The 24,059-nt window shown below is 39.9% G+C and overlaps 1 protein-coding gene across 2 annotated transcripts; it reads left to right on the top strand.

Moving 5' to 3' along the window:
• Positions 1 to 181: 181 nt before the first annotated feature.
• cables1 (Cdk5 and Abl enzyme substrate 1) lies at positions 182 to 24,059 on the top strand. Of its 2 annotated transcripts, XM_074688492.1 has the most exons (10): positions 182 to 911; positions 7,754 to 7,825; positions 8,918 to 9,010; positions 10,203 to 10,280; positions 14,676 to 14,781; positions 15,645 to 15,801; positions 15,932 to 16,035; positions 19,808 to 19,914; positions 20,335 to 20,542; positions 21,985 to 24,058. In XM_074688492.1, the coding sequence occupies exons 1-10, from the start codon at positions 334 to 336 to the stop codon at positions 22,123 to 22,125; spliced, it is 1,644 nt and encodes a 547-aa protein (XP_074544593.1). In that variant the 5' UTR covers positions 182 to 333; the 3' UTR covers positions 22,126 to 24,058. The 2 variants fall into 2 exon arrangements, with proteins under 2 accessions (XP_074544593.1, XP_074544594.1); XM_074688493.1 differs by lacking the exon at positions 10,203 to 10,280 and having other exon boundaries at positions 21,985 to 24,059.

The raw sequence follows: 24,059 nt of genomic DNA, 5'->3' as shown, positions 1-24,059 counted from the left end.
GTAAATTAAACGTTACATGCGTGTATTTATACATTACTACCAGTCTATTTGAGAGAACAGTCTCACTTGTGTAATTTTGTCATTCTCTGTCAGTAAACCAGCAGGCAGGAAAAGGTGAAAAAAACACACATGTATTCCTGACAGCCCATTGGTCCAAATTTTCCCTGCTGCCACAATACTGCACACACGTGACCTCCCTGTTTTCACCCAGTTTAACGCATGTACTTAAAAGACAGGCCACTACCATTCACCAACACAAGCACGATTCACACAGTATTCATGTCAGAAAGGTAAGATCGCCGCTGCGGGGACTCGGATCACTGTAAGTGGACCATGGCGGCTGCCACGAGCAGCAACACATCCACAGCCACGCTACAGATCAAGCACTCCAGTATCGAGCATACGCGGAAACGCATAGACCCGAGGAGGAGACAGGCGGCGTTGTCTTTTCTCAGCAACATTTCTCTAGATGGAAGACCCGTGCAAGACGACGCAGACAATCATCCTGAGGAGGAGAACTCACTCGAAGCTAGGACTAGACAGAGCCTGGTTTCTCCGGAGCGCTCGGCGTATGGGGCTGCTGGCGCCGCCGCTGCTGCTGCGGCCGCGGCGGCTGCGACCACGGCAGCCCAGGCGCTCGCATTTGCAAACCAGGCTCTGCTCGCCAGCACTCGGGCCAGCTTTGGGACGGGTCCCGCAGCTGCCCAGGTGGGTTCAGACACAGAGGGAGACGCTTTTGTGCCCTCGACGTTCAGCTCGCCTTTCTCCGCGGTGCCAGCTTCGACAAGAGGGAGGCTGCAGACATACACTCAGGGAATCCTACCTGCCCACTACTCCAGGCAAAGCTCCCAGAACTACTGCCTGGAGGGCGGACAGATAGCCAACTCTGCCATAGAGCTGCAGAGGTCAAGGTAACTGTGAATTTTTATCATCTGTCAGGTGTTCAGTGTGATTGGGCTGACGACAGTTTTAAAGGTGAAAGATTGTCTGCAGGGTGCACACAGTACTAAACACTGCACTGAGATGTTATTACAGCAAACAAAACTCGACCAAAACAACTAGGAGTCTGCAGCTGTGAGCATGCAAGAGCAGTCGGTTTACATGTATGTTTTGGTAAATTAAGTTCTGAAGACAACTGTCAAGGTTTCTTTATTTTCTAAACCTTGCTATTATCAACTCAAATAAGATCTCCTGTTAAGACTCTTAATTTCATTTTTATAGTTTGCTTGCACCATGAATCATAACCAGCTCTCTCGGTTGTCAGATTACCTTTGTACTTGTTTAATTCTTACTGATCAGCTTTTTTTTAAAAAAGTATTTCACAATTTGGCTGTTATAGTTACATGCTTCCTTCTTTTTGAAGACTTGCCGGGTGCAACTTGGCCCTGGATGAATGAACTACAAATAGTTCTTGCATTTTTATTTATTTATTTATTTATTTGTTTCATAGTCAGCTGTATGAAAAGGTACTTTGGGTACCTGGCAATACATTCTGCCTGGATGCAGAAATACACAGTTGGAGTGTAAAGTTCAGCTGTTTGTGTGTTTGCTCCATGCAGGTGTTTGTAGTCTCTTGACTCACAGAGATAAATAGATCCAGTCTGATCTCAGGTCCAGCAGCTGTGGAGCTTTAACCTGGTTTCCCCAGAGAGAGAAGTTAGCAGCACACCTCATTACTTATGTTTGTGTTTCTTTCCCCCCTCACATTCCCTCATGTTCTTTGTCAAATTTTACTACACCTCAAATTATTTTTAGTGAATGTCATTCCAAATCCTGCCCCACACCTGCTGCCTCCTCCTCTGTAAACATCCTGTAACTCTACACCCCTCTTCATACACATGTACAACAGGGGCTCACAGCTCCATGTGCATGCCTTTTATTTGCCCTCTTTTTTCCACTCCGTCCTCACGTTGGAGGAGCGTTTGGAGGGTCTGACCTCACACCAGGAAAGCTGTCAGTAACATTCGTCTCATGATCCTCTCACTGTCAGAACCTGCTGTCAAACCCCTGTCTCCCCCTCTCTGTGCTCTCCATTCAAAAGCTCCTCTCTTCCCCAAATCCTCTCCTCCCTCTGCTCCCTCTGCTGCCTGTGCCAGACTCCTCAGGAAGCTCTTCTTCATACAGCAACACTCAGTGAGCATTTAGTTTCCCCTTTCTGAATTCATGGAAATTGCAACAGCTTCCAAAAGTCTTAATCAGTACTTTTTGGAGAAAATTGAGCCATTACAGAAGTTATGTAATCCTTCATAGATGATTAAAAAGTTTGCACTGAGAATGAACTAAACAACAGAAACCAACTGCATTAAAACAAATGATCACAGCTTTAAGATACATAGATTTAAAACAGTCTCAAAACATGGTCTATTTATGAGCTATTTGGAAAGTATCTATAACTTGATCATACCAAATCAGTGTTTTTTCCAAATATTTTGGAGTTGGAGATTTTGAAATACCACAAATTTTGCCCTGCTTTCTTTTAACAGTGAAGTACATTACTCTATATGAATATTTGCAGAGGTAAGAAGTAAAAAGATGTTTTTCTTCACTGCTCTTTAAATTTCTTCTTGTAAGATCACCCCCTCGCAGCAGCCACTGATAGTTAAGATTATACTGAATAATTCCATCTTTTTGCCCATGGTATTAGTTATAAAAGATAATGAAATGAAAATATAACAAATTAGAAAGTCCTCAGAGGACCTTTAACAGTGTTCAAAATGATCAAAAAACAACTTCTGGAACCGTGATACTTGTGAGATGTTACTGTATTAAACTAAATCTGTAGTTAAAATGTAAATTATTAATGACATACATTCACAATTTTGTATGCTTAATGTTTTGGACACATTTCAGTTTTTACAAAACAGGAGGTTAAGAACCTAGCTCTGCAAAAAGTTGTATGTCTGCCATGTCATTCCTGCTCAGCCATTCTTTTTTTCCAGCCATTTGACCCATTATGAAGTTGTTAAACCCTGACTGTACCCTGCTTTTGGAATGAGCTTGGAGGACATCCACACAAAATGAATTCTAACGTAGAAAAGTAAGCAACCTGTTGATGGAGTGCAGCCATATTCCAGCAGCGCACGGACAGACGAGCACTGTGCACAGTGCCGGGTTTGTTTTCTGAGGGCAGCTGGTGGAAACGTGTCCAGAGGTCCCTGGCTGGGAGAGGCAGGATGCCCAGGCTTTCTGAGAAGCAGCCTGGCTCTGGGCTCTGTATTTTTCTGTCCTCCGCTTCCTCTCCCAGGGGCATCAGAGACACACTCTCCCCTCAGACTTCTGGCCCTCAGTTCTGCTCCCATTCAGGAAGTCGCTGAGCCTCTGATGTGCCGCCAGAAAAGATTCTCCGAGGCCAAAACTGCTCAAGACCATCTCCTCAATAGAATCTTATACATGGAAGTGATGGATGATTTCTTATTCAGCTTGTCCTCTCATTCCTCGGCCTTCATCCATCATGAATCAGCACGCCAAGAGCTGTGCTTTAAAAATAGCATTTCTAATACCACCAAGCGGTGTCTGCCCAAGGTGTAAAGCTATTTCCTTTCCATTCTTTCCCCCGAAAACCTGAACAGGTTAAATCTTCTCACATCCTCTTTTAGAAACACTTCTGTTACCTTTTCTGAGTGCAGAATGATGTACTTTACAAGATGTTTTTAGCATGAGGCAGCAGAGGCTGCGGCTGGAAAACAAGCAGCACAGGCCATCATAATGGTCCTGTGGAGTTTTGTACGATTGGGTCACATACTTCTGGTTGGGAGCCTGATTGTTGCTTGCTGAGGTCATGGTTGGCATAATCACAGGATTATATAAGAATGCCTCATTTTCACCGAGTCTCTCAGTGTCAGAGCTGTCGTCAAACACTGTGAAGCCCACAAGATTTTGGAAAAAAGAAAAGAAAATACAACACAACACTACAAGAATAACTAAAACATATGTTTTGCTTCATGCAGTTTGCAAGTTGGACCCTGGGGTGAAATTTCCCCCTTGTTACTTGTTCTGTTTTTCCCTTTGAGTAGCAAACCCTGCCATGTACAGTGTGTGTAGTATTTCCAGGCTGCACAGGTTACTTCTTTATCTCTTTTTCTTCCTTTTTCGCATTTTTTAAAATCTGAATATACATCTTATTTGTTCTCTCAGCATGTTTCACTGCAGCTAGACTGCCTTTTTAAACCTAATCTGACTAATCACATTTCCGTTTTCCTGTATTTGGGTGAAGAAGCCAAGAACATTATATTTATTTCCACTCCGGCAAAATGGAGGACTATGTCCTGTGGCACGCTGCCAACAGGGCGTACGTGTGAAACTGTTTAATCTCCATATCTAAACAGTCCTCTTGAGTTTTATAGCTCCGTTGCATGGCACCCCTGGGAGGGATTATCAATAGCTTTTTCTGCAGCATTTTGCTGCAAAAATATTGCTTTGTTTTTGGAGAAGAAATGACTTAATGCGACATGGGTTGCATTTATAAAGCATATGTTGTTGAAATCACTTGAGGCAACAATAGCAGGAACTGTGGCAGATATTCTGAGGGATGCTTGTTGATATTTTGCAGCCTGTTTAATGTGAGCCGTCTTTGAAGCTTCTGCCTTGTCCTTGTTAATGTCAAACCGGGTAGAAATCTGACCATTCTAACCTGAGATGTTCAAGTTGTGTCCGAAGTAAATGTGTGGCCTGGCTTTTGTTATTGTTTCCAGAATCTTTACGGGCCTGGAAAATATCTTCTGCACAAAAAAACACGTCCTGCTGCTGTTCATCTACAGCACCCAGATCAAAGTCTGCATGGATCAGTTTTTGTATCTACTAACTCAAAACATGCCCTTTGAACAACTGGTGAATGATTTTTGAGAAACAGTAGCATTTTTTTCTCTGGAAAAAGGAACAAATGCATATTACCACTGGTAACAATGAAAAGTTAATTTTCTTAAATACAAGTTGGGAAATACTGTAGATCAGTTGTTGTTGAGTGTTAGACCTAGTCTTATTTCATTTATTTTATTTACAATAATGCCTCATGGAAAAGTAATAGTTTAATAGTTTCTCTTGTCCTCCATTTATGACACTGTAAAAGCGGGGACAAAAAGTACATAAATTGCTGTCAAAATTCAGCTTTAAAAGGGGCATTATCCTTACTCATATTATACACATAGATGCAAATTAAATGTATGCAAATTTATTTATATGTCATCATATATGCCCGAATCTGTTATCTGCTCAAAATGATTCACTGCACAAGATCTTCACAGGACTTGCAGAAATGATGAGGTCATCACATAAGGACCTTCTAACTGGTCCGTGACACAGGGGTTGGGCCTTGAAACCAAAGTCTGTCCCGACAGGCCTCCAGAGGGCTGGCCAATCAGAGAAAAGGTGGTTTGTTGAGTGGAGAGCCTCAAAGAGACAGCAGCTAAAACAAAGCGTTTCAGATAGAGACTGAAATAAGAATTTTCTAAAACACCAGTGAAAGGAGAGTGGGGATTTTCTTTAAGCTGTTACTCCTGTAAAGTCACTATGGGGGTACCAGAGGGAAAGTACAAAGCCTAAAAAAACACAAAACCCCTTCTTTAGCTGTGGGCAATGCACAATGTCCCTTGTTTTACAAACTACATGCCAACAGTTTTACTTCTTTTATTTGGTTCAGAATTTACATCATTGCCGAGGATAACTGTAGTTATGTATGATAAATCTAACACAATTTCACAAAACTTAACAATAGTTTGGGATCAATAAAATAAATCTATTTATCTCTGATGGTATAGGTACCGTTGACATAGTGTATCTGGTTCGTTTACAAGAAAAATGATAGTGCAGCTTTAAGCCTTGAAATTATAACTTTGCATCTTTGTCAAGAATAGGATGAGGTTTGTATTAACTATTAGCTGAGGTCAGAATTCTTTGCCAACATCCCATTTTTACAGAAAGGTGGCACCTTGGAAGGATATCTTATTTACCTCCATTGATCTCAAAGCATGAAATAATTTGGAGAATAAAATGGTGCAACAGAGAAAATTACAAGCCCTGTTCTTTCAGGGTTGTCACAGGAGAAGAATGATGATATTAGACCATAAATCACATGATCCCACTCATCTGACCTTCAGGCTGAGGTCCTGCCCTCTCATTATGACCCTTTGACTCCCTCTGACAGAGTCAGTGCTGAAGCCAGCTGCTTATTGGTGCAGCCTAGAAAATGACAGTTCACTTTGAAACCAAAGTTTGAGTCCTTCCTTCCCTTCACTTCTGAACTTGAAGGTCATGATACACAGAGCAGAGGGTCAGAGAGTGTGATGGCCCTCAGGTTCTCATCTACAGAGTCTGGTTCCTTGTGTAAACACTTTGTAGACAGTGTTCACTCAGCATTTGTTGGTTTAAACCCAGGGAGATCTTCAAGGACAGTTATCTTTTGTTAATCTGTCCTCATGCTCTGTCGTTTATTAACCACACGCTCTCCTCTGTTACGCTCCTCTGCCTCCCCTTCTGGCTGGAATCCTCGGGGATGAGGAGCTCTGTCTGGTCAAGAGTCACCAGATTGTTTGATGCTGCAGGGTCTTCAGTTTTACAACCCATACTAGAAAAAAAGAGATCCACTCAGTGTGAACAGTCGTTTTATTTATATCCTGACTTTTCTAGTAAGATACTCAAGTAAGTAAGATACTCATGATTTTCATAAGAACTTGATGACAGACGAATCCTTTTCCCCATATTTCATTTCCACAACTCTAAATCCGGCCATGTTGTGAGTCTGACTAATGAGTTAGATTATGCTGTTATTGTGGCGCTAAACATGCAATTACAACCTAATTTTGGAACAGATCACGCACACTTGGCTATCACATGTGGGTTTGTTTCTTAAACTGGCAGTTGATCATATGAAAGTGGTCCAGCAGACTTAGCTTGTTGAGTCGTGCAACCAAAGTGTGAAATAGAGGCCATCTGTGACAAAATGTGTTACACAAAGTGCTCGTGGAGCCAGATCGTTATCCTCTTAGCTGCTCTGATCCCTGGAAAAAGTCTCTGTGATTTACTCAAGATCCAGGAGCGATCATTGACCGCACATAGGCTCAATGGTGGTGTTGATGGATGGTCATAACTCACCCGGGCAAGACTTGTTTTTGTAAATGAACTGCAGAACACACAGAGAGTGGTAATAATGTAAAACCGCTGTTTGACCTTTGGTTGAAATGCTTTCAGCGACCACACATCAACTTCAGTTGAGGGCTGGGTATCGAACGTTTCTGGCCAACTTGTATCTGAAGAGTCATGTATCCAACAGTTGAATCTATTTCTGAGGAAAACTTTTGGGTTTTGATTTTTTTTTTCTGTTATCTTTTCTATAATCAAACAATACTTTAAGACAAATATCTTTATTTTATAGACACAAAAAGTTCCACATCCTTTGTTTTATCAAAGATTAAACTACTTTTCCTGAAACCGAGACAAAAGACATTGTTTTTGTAGCAAAACTTGTGTGAGGTATTGTATGTTTGAAATTTCCTGCACTGTTTGTGAAAGCGATACATTGTTATGTTCTATGAGCTCCCCTAACAGTTTACAAGAGTCTTTGATTTATTGATGTTCCTTTAAATGAAATTACTTCACATGGCTACTTGTTTGGCAAAACATCACGAAAATGATTCTTGCTATTGAATTCAAAGAGGTAGTTCTCAGAAAAGGCTGTTTTGCAGGAAGACATTTCATCTTGTGATTGTTGTGATCATTTTTTTTTTAATATATCTCCTAACTCCAAACCTCTTCTTTCCAGGCGACGACTCATCTCTCAGCGCTCTTCACTTGAAACACTAGAAGACATTGAGGAAAACGCTCCTCTTAGAAGGTAGTAAAGTACTGTCACATTCACATAGTCTGCTGTGAAGTTTCTTTGGGTTCAAACTAGACATGCACCGATTGATTGGCTGGCAGATAAATCTGTGCTGATTTCCTTAATTTTGGGGGATCGGTGATCAGAGATCAGAGATTGGTGATCTGCCCATCCTTACACATAAAACTGATCTTATATATCTCCAGGAAGGTCTGACAGCCAGCCATTGTTGTATTTTGCTCTGAGACCTAAAACTCAGGACACTTTATTAGTTGTTTAATTAATTGAAACATAAAGATTTCACTGTTTCAAAGGTATCGTTCAATGATTTTCAATACAGTAAAATTAGAACATTGAAGGTGTATGCTGTCAGTTATAAAAAGTAAAAGTAAAACTCAGTACCGGCCCAAATCGGTATCAGCAGGTCGGGCTTTTTAAAAATTGGTGATCGGTGATTGGCCAGAAAATTGTGATCGGTGCACCCCTAGTTCAAACTAGAGCCCTTTTCATATTCAGTTAAAGACCTGACATTTGCATTTGGGGTGCACTAACCTTATTTTATTGAAAGTCATTGAACAATACCAGTGAAACAATAAAATCTTTATGTTTTAATTTAAACAACCAATAAAGTGTCCTGAGTTTTAGGTCTCAGAGCAAAAAGCAACAATGGCTGGCTGTCAGACCTTCTCGGAGGTATACAAGATCAGTTTCATATATAAGGATGGGCCGATCACGATCCCTCAAACATAAGGAAATCAGCACCGATCGATCAATCAGTGCATGTCTAATTTGCACCCCTGTAACATCTCGTCTTCAAAATGGAAGTCTCAGAGTATAGTGGGACCAAGTCCTTCACTTCTGTGCTGGTATCGTAGATAATGACAAAGGCGTTACAGAGGCTAGATGGGATCAGTCTGAGCTGGCTGAGCAGGCAGGACAGTGTGTTTTTGTGATACCTACTGTTGCGCGTTTGTGTCTGTGAAACTCTCTCATGCTTGTGCAGCTCTAGAGTGAAAGGATGAGGCTGAAAAAGCCTGTCGATTGGGAAGCTGTGTTTTGGCACTAACCAAGAGTCTCCAATTTACGTGTGTTTGTTTTACGTTCCAGATGCCGGACCCTATCGGGTTCACCTCGACCAAAGAGCTTCAAGAAGATCCACTTCATAAAGAACATGAGGCAACACGATATGCGCAATGGAAGGTACGGAGGCAAACAAGACCAGCTCTTAGTCAATACAAGTCCTGAGTGTATAATGGCAGGCTGCCCCAGTCAATGCACTGTAGTTTGGATGTTTCTCACATTACAGGCCACATTGTAGTCATCGGGCCTGGTCCATTCACAGCATGTCATTCTCACTTCTAATGAAATGTTATTGATTGTGAGCACACAGAGTTTAACACTGATCATTTTTTATTTAATGTTGGAATATCACAAAAAAATCATCCCCTCTTGTGCAAATCTAGTCACAGTCTTACTTAGTTACAGTTTACACAAGCACGTATGCAGCACACAGATCCTTGAATATGAAACATAAATGGCCCAGTGCTGTTAATACATATATTTTACTGGGCATGCAGAGTGTAAAGATTTATGGATAGCATGTATGTTTGAGAAGTGTTTCTGTTTAAAACTGACCTTTAGACTTCCAGTATTATCTGCAGATAGTGATGACATTTAATTAGGCAAGCTTCTTTGTGTGTGTTTCAAAGTGTAGTTGTGGCTACAGAGGAGATATCTTCTAGTTTCATTTTAAAAGGTAGAAACATTTGCTAATCTTAGCCTCTGTTTATTCAGTGCTTTGGGAGTAAACAGGAGTAGATCTCTGTTGTTAGTTAGTACAGTGTATCTTATTCGTTCCATGTGGAGGCGTTGTACTTGTTAGATAAAGTCACCTGATAGGTGAGGTTGTCTGTCCTCTTATCCAGGCACATGACTCTCTTGTGATTGTGTGTCCTGGTGTTTATTTTGGTGGAGGAAAAGATCCATTATGAGTGTTGGAGCTGTTCAAAGTAGTAGTTAAATGTGGTTGCAATGCTACTCTGTGCTGATGACATCTGGTCACTGGGAAACTTCTCTCATTGTACAAGAACACACACAATTCAGCTCCCTTTTTTTCAACCAGTATGTGCCAAGTCAAGTTTTTACAAGTAATCATTTTCCTGACAAAAATGCATCATTGTTGCCCCCAAACCATTGACTACACACACACACACACACACTCACACACACACACACACACACACACACACACACACACTCACACACAAACTTATTCTGACGTTCCAGCTCATTTCCTTCATTCTCATATTAACTGCACACTCTCTCCAACTTTAACCTGTGGATCTTGTCACATAGATATTGATTAGCTTGTTTACCGTTTGTGTTTTTATAGGATAGTCCTTATCAGTGGCAGAAGATCCTTCTATAGTGTATTTTCTGTCCTGCCCTATCGAGATTGTAGCCAAACAGGGTATGTATCCTACAGCATGCCGAACTTTGTAACCTCCTCCAGCCTGTGCTCCTTCTCTCCCTTTGTTTATTTCTCATCCCTTCTTTTTCTGTGGATGTACTGTCCTCTGACTGGTGCATACATCGCTACGGGTTGGTTTTGGTGGATGCATTTTTACCCTTAAGGTTCAATTAATAAATTAATTTTGAGCTTAAATGGGCCTTGAATCACTATTTTGATACTACTAAGACCACATTGTAGCTGAATTCTTGTTGCCTGTGTTGCTTTTTCCATAATGGTCTCTCGGCTTTTGGGCTCTCATCCTTTTTGTTAAAGTCAACCCGTTTTGTCTGTTGTAACTGTCGCTGGCTTTGCTGTTTAGCATGTTAGTTTAATCTTTCCTGGGATTTCTGCTCATCTTAGATGTAGAGAAAAGCTCTTTAGTTCATTAGTTATTTTCGTGTTTTGTCTTTTGTCTAATTATCTGCAATGCTGGCAGACTGGAGTTTCTGTTGCATGGACTGCTTACAGTCATGACAGTTTGTGATTAACCATTTTTGTTTAGTCTTTGCTTCATAGTTTAAATCTCCTGGTGCTCAAACCAAAAACACCTCTGGCTTATCTGTTGTCAATATTTTTTTATGCAGGATGTTTTGCACATGGCTCGTTTTGTGTTTTGTAGCCCACCTGGTGTGCACGGTGATAGGTCTGGTGCAGCCTTGGTTCTGACGCGCCCCCAGTCACATGGAGCGGTGTGTTGTGGAGGAAGTGAAAGAGAAAAGGGACAGATAAACACCAGAGAATACAATACAGAGACTTAAAAGCCTCATACTGGGGCTTAGTGAAGAGCATAAAAGGTGCAATCCGTTTGTGGAATTTCCTAAGCCAGCCAATCAGTTCAAGGTTAAAGGTTAATAAACCCCCAGGGCGATCAAATATTCACGTTTTGACTGATAATTGCTGCTAACTGTCAGTTAACAAATGCTCGATCAAATGATTTCACTGTGAAATAACATTTTAAACTGGGCTGTAACAGCTGATTGAGTGTATTTTCTCTCTTTTATTTCTCCTCAATCTGTCTTTACACTTAAAGACTGCCCCATGAACAAAAATGACCAAATTTAAGAAAGCAGCCATACTCCATCTTTGAAGAAAACTCACATGAGCTTATAGTTACTGTTGTAAATAGTCATGTTTAAAGGTAGGGTCTGCAGGAACTTTCATTACTTGTTAGTAAACACAAATTAAAACTGGGCTCCTTCTCCTTGGCTCAGTGCCAGCGGCAGCACAGACCCACAGCCTCTGACTGACTATGTGAACACACTCACTAGCCCAGCTACTGCATTTCTACATTTAGATATCAAAGAGACTTGAGAGCCGTGCACCTTACTTGGTAAGTTAGCACTAGCTAACCACAGGTATTTGACACATACCTGGTTAGCAGAAAGCCAACTCATGTTGCTCTTCCTCCCAAGCTGCTCTCCACCTGTCTGAAAGCGAGTAAAAGTCAAGCCAAGCTTCACCCTTGTTTGGAGAAAAGGCTTTATCAATTTAGGATTTCATTTCACTTTAGTTGTGTTATTTTTTCTCCTTGTCAATTGTGCAGTGGGCGCTCTCTGATTGGCTGATGTAACCATGTCTCCTCTACACCCAGGCAACAACAGAAACATGAACATACAGGTGGAGGAGAGGGTTCAAGGCAGACAGAGACACTCATGTATAGAGGCCTATAGGAGACGATTAAGCAGCATTCTGCCTGTAAAAAATATCATTCTATTTTTTTAGGAAAATCCTGCAGACTCTACCTTTAAAGTTAAATTGTACATTATAATTGATTTTTTTTTTTTTTTAAGAGAAAAATTAGTTTCCCAGTTTTAATTAGCACGATTGACACCACTCTTATATGTTCTTTAAATATGACACTAAAGCCAAGTGACAGCTAGCTTAGATAGCTGAAACAGCCAAAGAGAAGGGAGAAAGCTAGGGAGCAAACAAACAACACTTTCCAGCACTTCTACACCCCATAGAGGAAAAAAAAACAGTTTAACAAAAATAAAGTGGTAGCACACAATGACTTCATGGAGAGAGATAGTCTTCTCTTGTAGATATAGCAAAGAAGCTAGCGCCCTGGCCATAGATAAAGTTTAAATTTGGTAATTACACCAACAGATGTTAAAATACATCTTTATGTATGTGAAGCACAACATATAAACAAGGATGTTACAACGTAAACAATTCCAAGTTTGCTGTTTCAGCAGGGCTCAGGTCCTGTAGGCTAAGCTAACAGGCTATTAGCTGACATTTTTGAGTAGTATTCCTGATTTAATCCAAGTGTAATGGGCAAAAAAAGCAAAAAGGAATTGTTTCTTATTCCAAATGTGAAAACTTGAAACCACACTTTCTGAAAAAAAAGAAAGTGCCCGATGCAGACAGTCCCGGATTAAAGCTCCAGTCGTCGACTAACTTTCTCTTTGTGGACTTGGCATGCTCTATTCTCTTTTGGCATGGGTGTCTGTATTCAGAATATTTAATCTACTGACCTTAAAAGACATGCATGTTAGGTAATGTTCCTGGCACTAGAGTGATGCTCAGGTTGGCTTTTATTATAAAATGTTAGACGGTTCAAATGTAGGGGTCAGATTACTCTCACAGGGATTAATAAAGTATAATTTAGTGAGTTTCGTTCGCTGGCTGTAGCCTGGGCCAGGCTGTTGGGAATATTATTACAAGCCAGTGAACCGAACCCTAAACAGTTTATGTGAGCTGTAAAGTATTTCGTAGTAAATCAGCCAGCAGGGGTTCAGATTCTTGCAGTCAGTCATTTTTATTCCAAGCCTGTCTCATTTTCAATTTAGAAACTCTAGGTAGGGCATGATAAGCACTTTTATAAGCTATAACACGACTAACCTGCAGATGTTTAAAGCCAGTGATTCCTATTCATGCATGTTACAAAGTAATGCCTGTTTTTCTTTTGATTTCCTTTCATTTCTCTTTACTCTCAGCTGACTGAAGCACAACAATTTATTTTCTGGATGGCTTCATAGAAAAGCTCTCCCCCTAGAAAAGCTTTCTGTGTATTATGTTTCCTCCTTCTTCCCTTTGATCTCTACTGTTTTTAAGACGCCTGCTGCCTGGGGTTCTCCATGTCCGTGATGCATCTGTCAACATTGTGTCCTGACGTGCCTTGTCTTCAAGATAACACTGTTTTCATTATAACAGATTTGCCCCAAATGTCATCAAAACATTGGGAGAGTCATGTGAGGGCCCACTGTGTCATCTCACCAATTTATCTCGGCACCACTTGAAACAGGGAGCAAAGCAGAAAGGGACAGACAAGAGAGCAGTAAAAAAACAGGACAGTACTTTGATTCAATGTCTACAGATGCCATTTGACTACAAACATATATATATATATATATATATATATATATATATATATATATATATATATATATATATATATATATATATATATATATATATATATATCTTTCAGCTTCCACCAACAGATGTCAATAAATGGCGGTTTTTGGTTCAAAACAGAGCAAAGATATTTTTAACTACTCTATAATTAAAAGGCAAAGCATTTTATTTACATACCTCATTGCTTTGTTAATTTCCCAACATTTCTTTGATCACTCATCTGAAATTGCTTGAATTAATCAGAGTTTTCAGCCTACCATAACCTTTTTAGGTGGAGTTATTTATAATGGCAGAGAATAAATAAAGTGGACTGAAAGCATGTAATCTGTTTTGTCAGTGCACACTCTCATTAGCCTCTGCCGGCAGTGACCTGTACTACTCAAAAAAATGAAACCACAGCACAAACCAGTGTTTATTTTAATGAGCATATTTTTCAATTTAGTCTTCTGCTTTGATGGATATTGTTGTTTTATATATGCCTTATATCAAAGCACGATCATACCAATTAAAAATTGTCTTAATGTGCATACCATTCCTTATTTTTGATGAAGTTGCCAAAATCTCTGGTCAGCACTGAGCAGCCAGCATTAAATACTGAAAGATATGATCGATAACGATACCATCTAGTTACTACAGTGACACACTTTAACGCCCTGTTGTATGTTTTCTTCTTCACTTTTTGACCTTGTGAAATTCTCCCACATTGGTACGAAATGTCAGGCTCTGGTGAGGCAACAGCTGAGTCCAAAGAGACTGGAAGAAAACTGTACTCTCAACCACTCTTCCTCCCAGGGATGCTCTTGAGTTCTGATTGCCCAAACATGCACCAAAAGACGAGACAATTAAAGAAACTAGGCCAGCTGGTGGGTGTGGATCGATACAGGGCCTATTTGTGAGGTAGAGGTGTAGGATTGAGCTTGAGTAAGATGTTAAAGAAAAGGCAATTAGGTTGGGTCTGTGCAGTGAAAGTGCTAAAGATATTCTGCTCATCAGGGATGTAAAGCTGGAAGGAGGGCGTCAGCGGCACCCATCAGGAGGTGTCAGTGCCAAGGAGATGGTGATTGGGCTGGAGGGAGTGGAGCTGGGAGCTGATGGAAAGGTAAGGAGTCAGCAGAGGTATGGGGAGTAACACTGTTTTTTGGGTACTAAGAGCACTCTTAATAGACTGAATATGGCTCTTGGCTGTTCAAAAAGTGTGTCGGAAAACTGTCTACACAAAACAAAAAAAAAAAACTGTTATGGTGTTAATTTTTCTATAAGGAGTGCTTGCTGCATTACTATCAAAATCATTTTAGTACCAATGTTTTCATGTCTTAATTTGGCCCAAGACATTGACTGCTGGGACTGTTTGAAAAATTTTATGATACTAAACATTTCCTATAACTTCTAAGATTCTATCAAAACAAACGTAAATGTATTAAGTAAAAAAAAAAAATGCTAAATATGGTTTAGCTAATGTTCCTAAACAAGATCTAATTCGTAAAGTTTTTAGGAGATGAATTCATTTTTTTCCAAGCTAACTCAAAAGAATGCTTGAAGATGTTTGAATATTTTCTAACTGTGTCTTTTTTCTCTTATTAAATGAAAATACATTATGTTGAACTGATTATAACAGTATTTGCTAAGCCACAGCTCTTCCCAAGGAAAATCAAGCTAGCTTGTTCTTTGCTAGCTCCAGTAGCTAATGCCAAACATGTCAGCTACTTCATTTTCCTTTAATGGCTAAATTGTTGATTTTAAGAAGTGCAAATGAAAAGACAATAAAAAGGGATAATAAAGTGTTTTTATAGTAGTATTCAGATGTAATTGCAACAAATTAGCATATTTTTGACATAGCTGATCCAGGCAGTTAGCCTTCATTCAAACAACACTTTTAAATGCTTTAGCTGGAAACTTTGTGAAATAGTCACATTATAAAAAACAAAAAGACACATTCTAATCAGCGAAAAACTGTGTTCTCAGACTGTTTCCTACACTCAGTTCCTCTACCCCACTTATGTGCTGGGTGGTAGAAGAAACACCATCGACTCCACCTCGTCTTTCTCTCAGTCTCGTAACGCCAGCCATAGAAGCCTCAGCCTGGGCCGAGCCAACAGCAATCAGAGCAGCTTAGACACAGGTCAGTCACATGCTTTAATATTTGTCATCCTTAGTTTTCTTCCTTAACCCCAACATTGCTAGTCTCAACCATGAATTGACTGTGTTAACTTTTGAATACACTTCTTTTTGTTTTTGTTGTGCTTGTTTAGGGAATGATTATGGAGACTTCAGGGAGTATGACCCAAATCTGCTGGATGACCCACAGTGGCCTTGTGGGAAACACAAGAGAGTCCTTATCTTCCCTTCATACATGGTGAGAAAGTAAACAAGCTGCTCTGATACAACATCACCACTAATAACAACAACAACAACAACAACACTAAAAACATCCAGTGTGGCCTCATCCTCTCGGGAATAAAACATAAAGTTTTGCTTTGTTGAAGGCATGATTTACTGAAGCTGTGCTTCTCTGTTTTGACATGTTTTGGTGAATTGTCTTTCAGCATGTCACTGTTTCTTTTTCCGTGGTTATTTTTGTCATTGCTGAGATTTTGGGGTGTTTATTTCTCCCACTACAACCAGGGACAATAACACTCAGGAAAAATACGTCTGCTCCAACAGTGTCTTTCTTTGTAATAAAAAAAACTCCTCATGAGATTTATCAGCTCTTTTGAAAAGAAGCCAGAGGGATGTTTCAGACTTTTATTATCAGCAAGGTCACAGGCTGAGAATCTCTCCCACCTTCTGGGACCTGAGTGAATACACATGCTGTATCACAGTGTAGTGGATAAGAGCTCTTTAACACAGCAACAGTAGCGTTTGTGCCTCTGCACGAGTGGCTCTCACACTTTTCCGGAAAAGAACGGATGTTTTATCGTGGTTGTAAAAAGAAAAACAAACTGGACCAGACTCCCACCTCATTCTTTCCTGGGCTCTGTTTTCGTTACACAGACTGGCAGAATACACAACAGGGACTGACATAGTTGAAATGTTCAGTCAAGGCCAGGCGATGTGCTCTTTTTTTTTCCTCTCTCTTCCTCCAATTACAAAACCCAGCGCCACACAACAATGGCTATTGTGTTTACTACAGGAATGGAACCAGTAAATTCTCAGCATTTCACTGGTTGAATGCTGGCTGATCTGAGGACATGGCTCTCTGAGTGAACTTTGAAGTTCAACCTGGGGATAAAATTAGCTTTTATGCTTGTGCAGGCTGATCAGGAAACTTAAAGCTCACTTTCATAATCATGTATTTTTTACAAAGACTGTCGTGTACATGAGCCTAATCTCAAACTCAAAAAGCAATTTTACTTTATGTGCCAACACAATGACAGTTGATAAGCATGTGTCTCTACCATAGACTGTATAAAACATGGAGGTAGCCTCCGCAACGTCACCTGAACTCCTGAAACTGTGAAATGAAGCTAATCGGCGGACGCAGCCACATTTAATATGACGCTGGCTGTGAGTTTCCTTTTGAACAGTTACAGGGCGCTCGGCAGTCACGTGACCTGAGCTGTGTCTCTAGTTGGACAATCAAATGATCCAAATAGCTTCTAAACCGTGGAGTGAGAAAAAAATTCACTCACCGTACAGAGTGTGCTGATAGTTAGATCAGCATTTTAGACCCAAGACCTTATTTGATCCAGGCGGTAAATATACTTTTTAATGCCGTAAAAGTCTGTTTTTTATGGCTGGATGTTTATGTGACTTCCGAACTTTCTGCAGCCAGCCTCAAGCTGATTCTTGATGAACAGCAACTTTTAGCACTTTTGCATAGGCTTTATTTTTACAAACCGAATGAGCAACATGATGTTTAGGAGATGCTATTATTCAGACTACATGCAGTGCTCCCAATACTACATGGATATCAAAAATTATCTTTGTATTTTGGGTAGAGAAGGGTACCTTTTACATTTGAATCAACATGGTACTGATGCCCAGTACCTGGCAATCGGGATCGGTACTCAACGGTACCAATTTTCAGAACTTTTTTGTTTATATGGTAAAAAATATCAATTTGTTTAATAATAAAATCTCATTTTTTTCAATTTAACATATTTATTCTTCAATTTATCATCGTGCAATGCTGAGTTCATGTCCAGCAGGGTAAATGCCTACTCTTCCACTCCCTCACAGTCACAAGAATGCATTTAGGTACCAAGACATGGTACCTTTCCATTTTATTTGAATCGGTACCTGGTGCTTTTGACAGAATTTGGTCGGTACCTATAAATGTACCTAATTCGGTACCCATTCCTGATATTGGGTGCCACTGGTTAGTGCAATTTCTTCCTCTGTTGCTGGAGTTAACTGTTGATTACTCTGCAGATGTATTTCAGTTGAGTTTTTCAAATCTATGTAAAAAAAAAAAGAAAGAAAAAAATGTGAGAAAGATGCTTTTGAGATGCTTTTTTAAGTCTTAAGCTTTTAAAATAAAGTCCAAATTGCTGAAATCATTAATGAAAGGTCACTCATGACAAAAAAGCAGCAAATTATTACATTTGCGAAAGTAGAATAAATTAATTTTTGTCTAATACTCAAAAATTAAAAAAAATAATTCTGGATTTACTGCTCTATACTCACTCCCTTTTAGTTTAACTTTGGGCCACTCAGCTTCAAGGTCTACCCAGAAAAGGATCTTGAAGAGACAGGTTCAGATAGTTCATGCAACCCTACAAGTGTAAGATGAACATTTAATCATATGTGAACATTTGTTATGGGACTGACTGAGAAATAGAGTTGGGAGTGACGTGTCTAATCAAATCTATTCTGCCCATTTTAAGGCCTTTGTACATTGGGGTACATGATCAAACCACAAGGCGAAACCAGCATTCCATATTTTTTAAAGATTATGTTGCAATGCTACATAACAGCATTGTGGTGAACTAAAACACCCAGAGTGGAGTTAAATGTGTTTGTAGATGCTCTCCAACCATGCATGCACAGACTAGCGCTGTAGGTCAGAGTTCAAACAGTAAACTTAATGTGCTTATAAAACATTGTTGGTTTCATTATTGCATGCTGCTGAAATGTAAATGTTATTTTATTTAATAAACTTTCATTTATTTTCATGTGTCAGGCTATATTTTAAAAAGCAGTTCAACAGGTGGAGAAATGCTAGCTGTTAGCAACTAGCTTGTTGGTTTTATGAATAATAAAGATGTGTATTAGCAAGTAAGGATCATCCCACATCATACCCAGCAGCAAGAAAGATTTTTGTAGCACAGCTTAATCAAATTAAGGATTGTACAAAACGCTTAATATGCACTTCAGAGATCTTATTCTGAGCCCAAACTCATTAAACCATCTCAATGTGATTCACTGCCATGGCACTCACTGCATGTTAGAACAGGCTCTAAAGACTGTTTAATACAGGCCTGATGAAGGATGAAGGAAAAGTAAGCTCAGTTAGAAATCCAGTATGTTTGTCTCTCTTTGTTTAGAGAACATGACGGGCAATAATAATCTGTGATACAAACAAAACCAATATTGTGTTTATTCATGTCTGAGTGTTCTTCTAAGATCCATTCTCTGTCTTTTGGCCGAGCAGCAGAGAAATTTGCTGGAACAGCTGAAACAGCAAACAAACAGACAGACAGGAGTAGATGATGAATTTGTTGGAGAGTGTTTACAGCAGAGGAATGATCCGCATTTGGTGTGCAAGAAAGTAATAACAGCAGCGGGAGTGTGTGTGTGGGACGGACTGAAAAACACCGCAGAGCTCATGTTTATTGTAATGAAGGAGCATGTCAGCCAGTGCAACAGTGTGACTCACACTAAATATGACTGTGTTGTCATATTTGGACAACAATGGCGCTCTGTGTTTGTGGATACACACAGCAGGATATGTGTTAGTGGGATCAGTCTATTGTTGCCTCCGGACTTGTCATGGCGTTGGTTGACATAGAGCGAAATATAGAATACTACTAAACTTATCCTTAAGTGTTTATGTGTAACAGCAGATTTCTGTTAAGCCTCATTGTGAGACGCTGGAATCCAACACTAGTGTGTAAAGATCTGGTCACAGGCCTCAGGGCTGGAAGTGTGCTCACTGTGACACCGCCTGTGGTTCTCGTTTACAGACGACGGTCATTGAATACGTGAAACCCTCTGACCTCAAGAAGGACATGAACGAAACCTTCAAGGAGAAATTCCCCCACATACGGCTCACGCTCAGCAAGATCAGGAGGTAAAACACAGAAATTTACAACACAGTCATTATGTAAGGAATAATGTATAGTGCATAGGGATAATGTATAGTGTGCTGGTCCTTATGCCAAACAGAATCTTGAAAGGGTGAGTCAAGACCCTGGGCACATTTTTACCACAATATACACCAATGACAAATACTATAATGTTTTGAAGTGATGAATTTTAAATATCATCTATTAAAAATAGATATACTAATATTAGGAAAATTCAAAGTCTACTTGTTACATGTGCTTTATGTCAACACAGTCCCTACATTGCAAAATTTTCAAACGGTTGAAACAACTGTCTTACTTGCTTTACCTCAAAAGCAGGTTGTCATAACAAAAGACAAAATGACACACTTTTCTTAACCACCCTGTTCTCTGTTTTCCTTCCTCATTCTCTCCTTTTTCTGCAGCTTGAAAAGGGAGATAAGAAAGTTAGCCCAGGATGAGTGCGGTTACGAGGAACCCACAGTGGCCATGGCTTTCGTCTACTTCGAGAAACTGGTTCTGCAAGGCAAGCTGAACAAGCAGAACCGTAAACTCTGCGCTGGGGCTTGTGTCCTTCTTGCAGCCAAAATTGGCGGTGATCTTAAAAAACATGAGGTCAAGCTCCTGATAGATGTAAGTTGACTGGTGCTGTAACACTTTGATGCTGAGCTGTGTCTTAGTAGTTTAGTATATCATATTAAATGATCTGTTCAAAGTAAACGACTGTAGTGCCAAATCAGATATGAAATTTTGCTGACTTAACTTCCAGGTCTTGTCAGGGCTGCCTCCTGGCAGTAAGTTTATGCAGATGAGAAAAACTGGCACCATCAGAGGTGAACGCCCCTTTATCCCCATATAAGGGCATAAGACTGGTGGGCTATGTGCACACACTTCAGTCACACAGGGTCCAAAAATGAAGTGGAGAGGAGTTGGGAATGCTCAAAGTAAAATCTAAAAAACATTAAACACTGAACTAAGTATTAAAAACTGTATTTTATATGAAATATAAGTATATTATTTCGACAACTCCTGTCTGAAGAATTGATTATTTGTGTGCTAGAAGTTATGTTTGGTGGTCTGGCTCTGCTCTCGGGTTACCCTGCCTTTCTATGTTCTTAAGTGCAATGCTGAAACCTGAGGTGGGTAGAGCACACCTCCCTTCTCTTTTTAAGACAAGGCAGGTGGAGCATCAGCAAAGACTGATGTGATTTGTACAATTTGTTCTCTGTAAATCAAAAATGTGATCTGTTATTGTTTTTAGTGTAGTTTTATCCAAGAATAATTCACAAATAAGACAATTTTGAGTAATATCAGAGTTTTCATGAAAATAAGTCTAAGTGGTAAAAAGAGCTCTAATGATATGGAAATAAAAGAAAATAAGAGTGTTAGAGTCACAGTCAGAGAGATATAAGAGCTAAAACAACCTTTAAAGACACTGGAAGCTGATTTTTCATGTCAGATCCGGTATTTACACATAAACAACAGCTGATGTTGCCAGTCCTCTCACAGAGTCTGGAACTCGTATCCTCTGGTCTACTCTGCCATCATTACAGCTGAATGATCCTGACATTTAGAGGGGAAATTTGTTCTGAGCTTTCCTGAATTTTCCTTCCTATATGAGACATTTATAGAGTAAATTCAAGCAGAATTGAAAAGTGGTATGCAGCACGGTGAGGTTCAGAAGAATCAAGTTACTCTTTACGAACTGGTCAGAGCAGTGGTCCAGGTTTTAAGAGCAGCTTCTAAAAGAGGTCAGGAACACTCTGACTCCTAAAATCCCCAAAATGCAGCTAAAAAAAGACCTCTCTATGGAGTGCCAGTAGATATTTTATACCTCTTTTACAGGCTGTTTGGTTTCTTTACAAATGTATGCCAAATGGTAGTTTTTGAGTGCCCCTCTTTAAAAGAAAAAAAGCTTTTACCAAGGTTTACCAGAGCACTTATAACTCGGTAAGCTTTTTATTCAAATGGCAAAGACATTTCAAAGAATAGTTTTTAATATTAGCACTAAAACTTTCATCACTTCAAGCATCCATCTAATCCAGCCTCTTAACTGTATTTCTTTTGTCTGTCAGAAACTGGAGGAGAGATTCAGAGTGAACCGCAGAGAGCTGATCGCCTTCGAGTTCCCGGTACTGGTGGCGTTAGAGTTCAACCTCCACCTCCACGAGCACGAGATCATGCCCCACTACAGACGCCTGCTGCAGACCTCCTAGCATTAGTGACCCATCAGGAGGACAACCACCAGGTTCTTCTTCTGATCCTCCTTTCTCTCCATCCCCTTCTGACAGATCTAAGGTACTGCAGGCCAACGACACCTTCCTCCCTCTTAGAGACCTGAAATCAGCCAAAGGGACCCACATATCCAAAACTCTTTATCATTCTCTGACTTCTACATTCATCACCACTACACGGACTACTAAAAGAAAGGGTTGTATCGTCTGCAAACAAGTTGTTTTTCTAGTTTGCATGTTTCCACGTGTCTTCATCTTTATATTTTTGACCTCTCTTGTTGATTAAGAGAACTTTGAATCTGATGATGGACTTTTTTCAGATAAAGGAACCAATGATTGTACTGTTTTTTCTTTTCTTTCTTTTTCTTTTTTGTCATCGCTTTCCATTAATCTCCTTCTTGTACACTTTGGTTTGATTGGTTGTCTCTTGGCTGCTGTAAAGCTCCAACAGAAGCCTTTTAAGTGGCTGATTTTTGGCTGGACTTCTATTCCTCAGAGTGACTCACATTTCCTGAAGTCATCGTCTTAAAAGTGCACTTTTTGAATATTGTGAAAACAAAGTGGGGAACATTTTCTAAGACTTTTACTGAACTAACCCTGAAAAATAAGCTGTGTTCATGAACACCACACTCAGATCATTTGAACGGACCTTTTGAAATCTTTTTCTCTCTTATGGTTTGTTCACAGTTTTCTAGCCACGACGATCTGCATGAATAGTAACCATCGTTTGTACACATGAGTACAAAGGTACTGGCAGACCAGATGGGACTTTCTATTTTCATTGAAGTATTCCATTCATTTTCTACCATTAAGTCACTTGCTATGGACTAACTGAGACCAGATCTACTTTTTATCAGTGTCGAATTCATGTGCTCTATGTTAGAGTGTATTGCTAGCACATTTAAAGTGCTAAACGAGGTCAGGATGGCAGCTCTGAGGAGGTGTTCAAAAGTGCAAAAAATGCCATTAAGCAATGAACATGATCAACAGCTGACCGGCGAGAGGACACTGAAGCTGAAGAGTCCTTGAGCAAAGAGTCTCTGCAAGCTGCACTTTAGCTGACCTGACCTCTGACCTCTTGAAAGAGGAGAAAATCCTCAACGAGATTCCCGCAGGGATCAATATTTGCATAAAGCTTGAATCAGCAATTTTTGATTTGAAAATTAAGATATTTTTAGAAACAGAATAAAAAAAAACAAATTAACCAGTATGATCTCAAATCTTTTCCTTTTATTTGTCATGTAGCTCTACTCGATTTCTTTGTTGTATTACTTTAAAAGCTGTCTCGTATAATACCCCAGAGTATTTAGAGGCCATAGGTTTTAGTACAATGCAGCCCACTTGGAAAAATGAAGAATGAAGATGAGAAATTCTGCTTTAAGAATTATTAGTGTTTGAAATTTTTATGTGAAAAGCATAGAAAACATCAGGAGCTCTTTTCTGTTTGAAGCCCAAAGATTTTGCGCTAAGATGCACACGAAATACTCGGCGAGGGAAGACTCATGGGCGACACTTGTGACCTGTGTATGTTTGTAAATAAACTGCTTTGCTTGTTCAATCAAACAAGACTCTGACTCTGACTGAAGAGACATCGTGATGCATCAGGTGTGAGTTTTTCTTCCGTAGCTACTGTGGTGACATTAGCTTTGAAATGCAGACTGAGAGAGTGTGTATGAGTGTGTTTGTGTTCAGTTTAACCTCTGAATGAACTCAGTGCTCTGCAGAAACTTATGCTCTCCCTTCCTCCCTTCTTATCTCTGCATATTCATGAAGCAGGCTGTTAAAGCCTGCGAGAAGTGCCAAGACAGTTTTTCTTATTTCATTTTAAACTGACTGTTGTTGCATCAGCCCCTCTTACCTGTAGACACACACTCACTCACACACATGCGCAGCTATTTTCAACATTATTTTTAGAA

Source organism: Halichoeres trimaculatus, unplaced genomic scaffold, assembly GCF_033239565.1.
Source record: "Halichoeres trimaculatus isolate MK-OKI-2021-1 unplaced genomic scaffold, fHalTri1.1 fHalTri1_scaffold_15, whole genome shotgun sequence".
NCBI lineage: Eukaryota > Metazoa > Chordata > Actinopteri > Labriformes > Labridae > Halichoeres > Halichoeres trimaculatus.
Note: the sequence above shows the minus strand (reverse complement) of the source record. Positions and strands in the feature narration are given on the sequence as shown.

Excerpts from the sequence above, each read along its gene's own strand:
- cables1 (XM_074688492.1), top strand. The coding sequence starts at position 334 with ATGGCGGCTGCCACGAGCAGCAACACATCCACAGCCACGCTACAGATC. Across the intron at positions 7,826-8,917 it reads GAAAACGCTCCTCTTAGAAG|ATGCCGGACCCTATCGGGTT; the intron begins GTAGTAAAGTAC and ends TTTACGTTCCAG. Across the intron at positions 16,036-19,807 it reads TTATCTTCCCTTCATACATG|ACGACGGTCATTGAATACGT; the intron begins GTGAGAAAGTAA and ends TCTCGTTTACAG.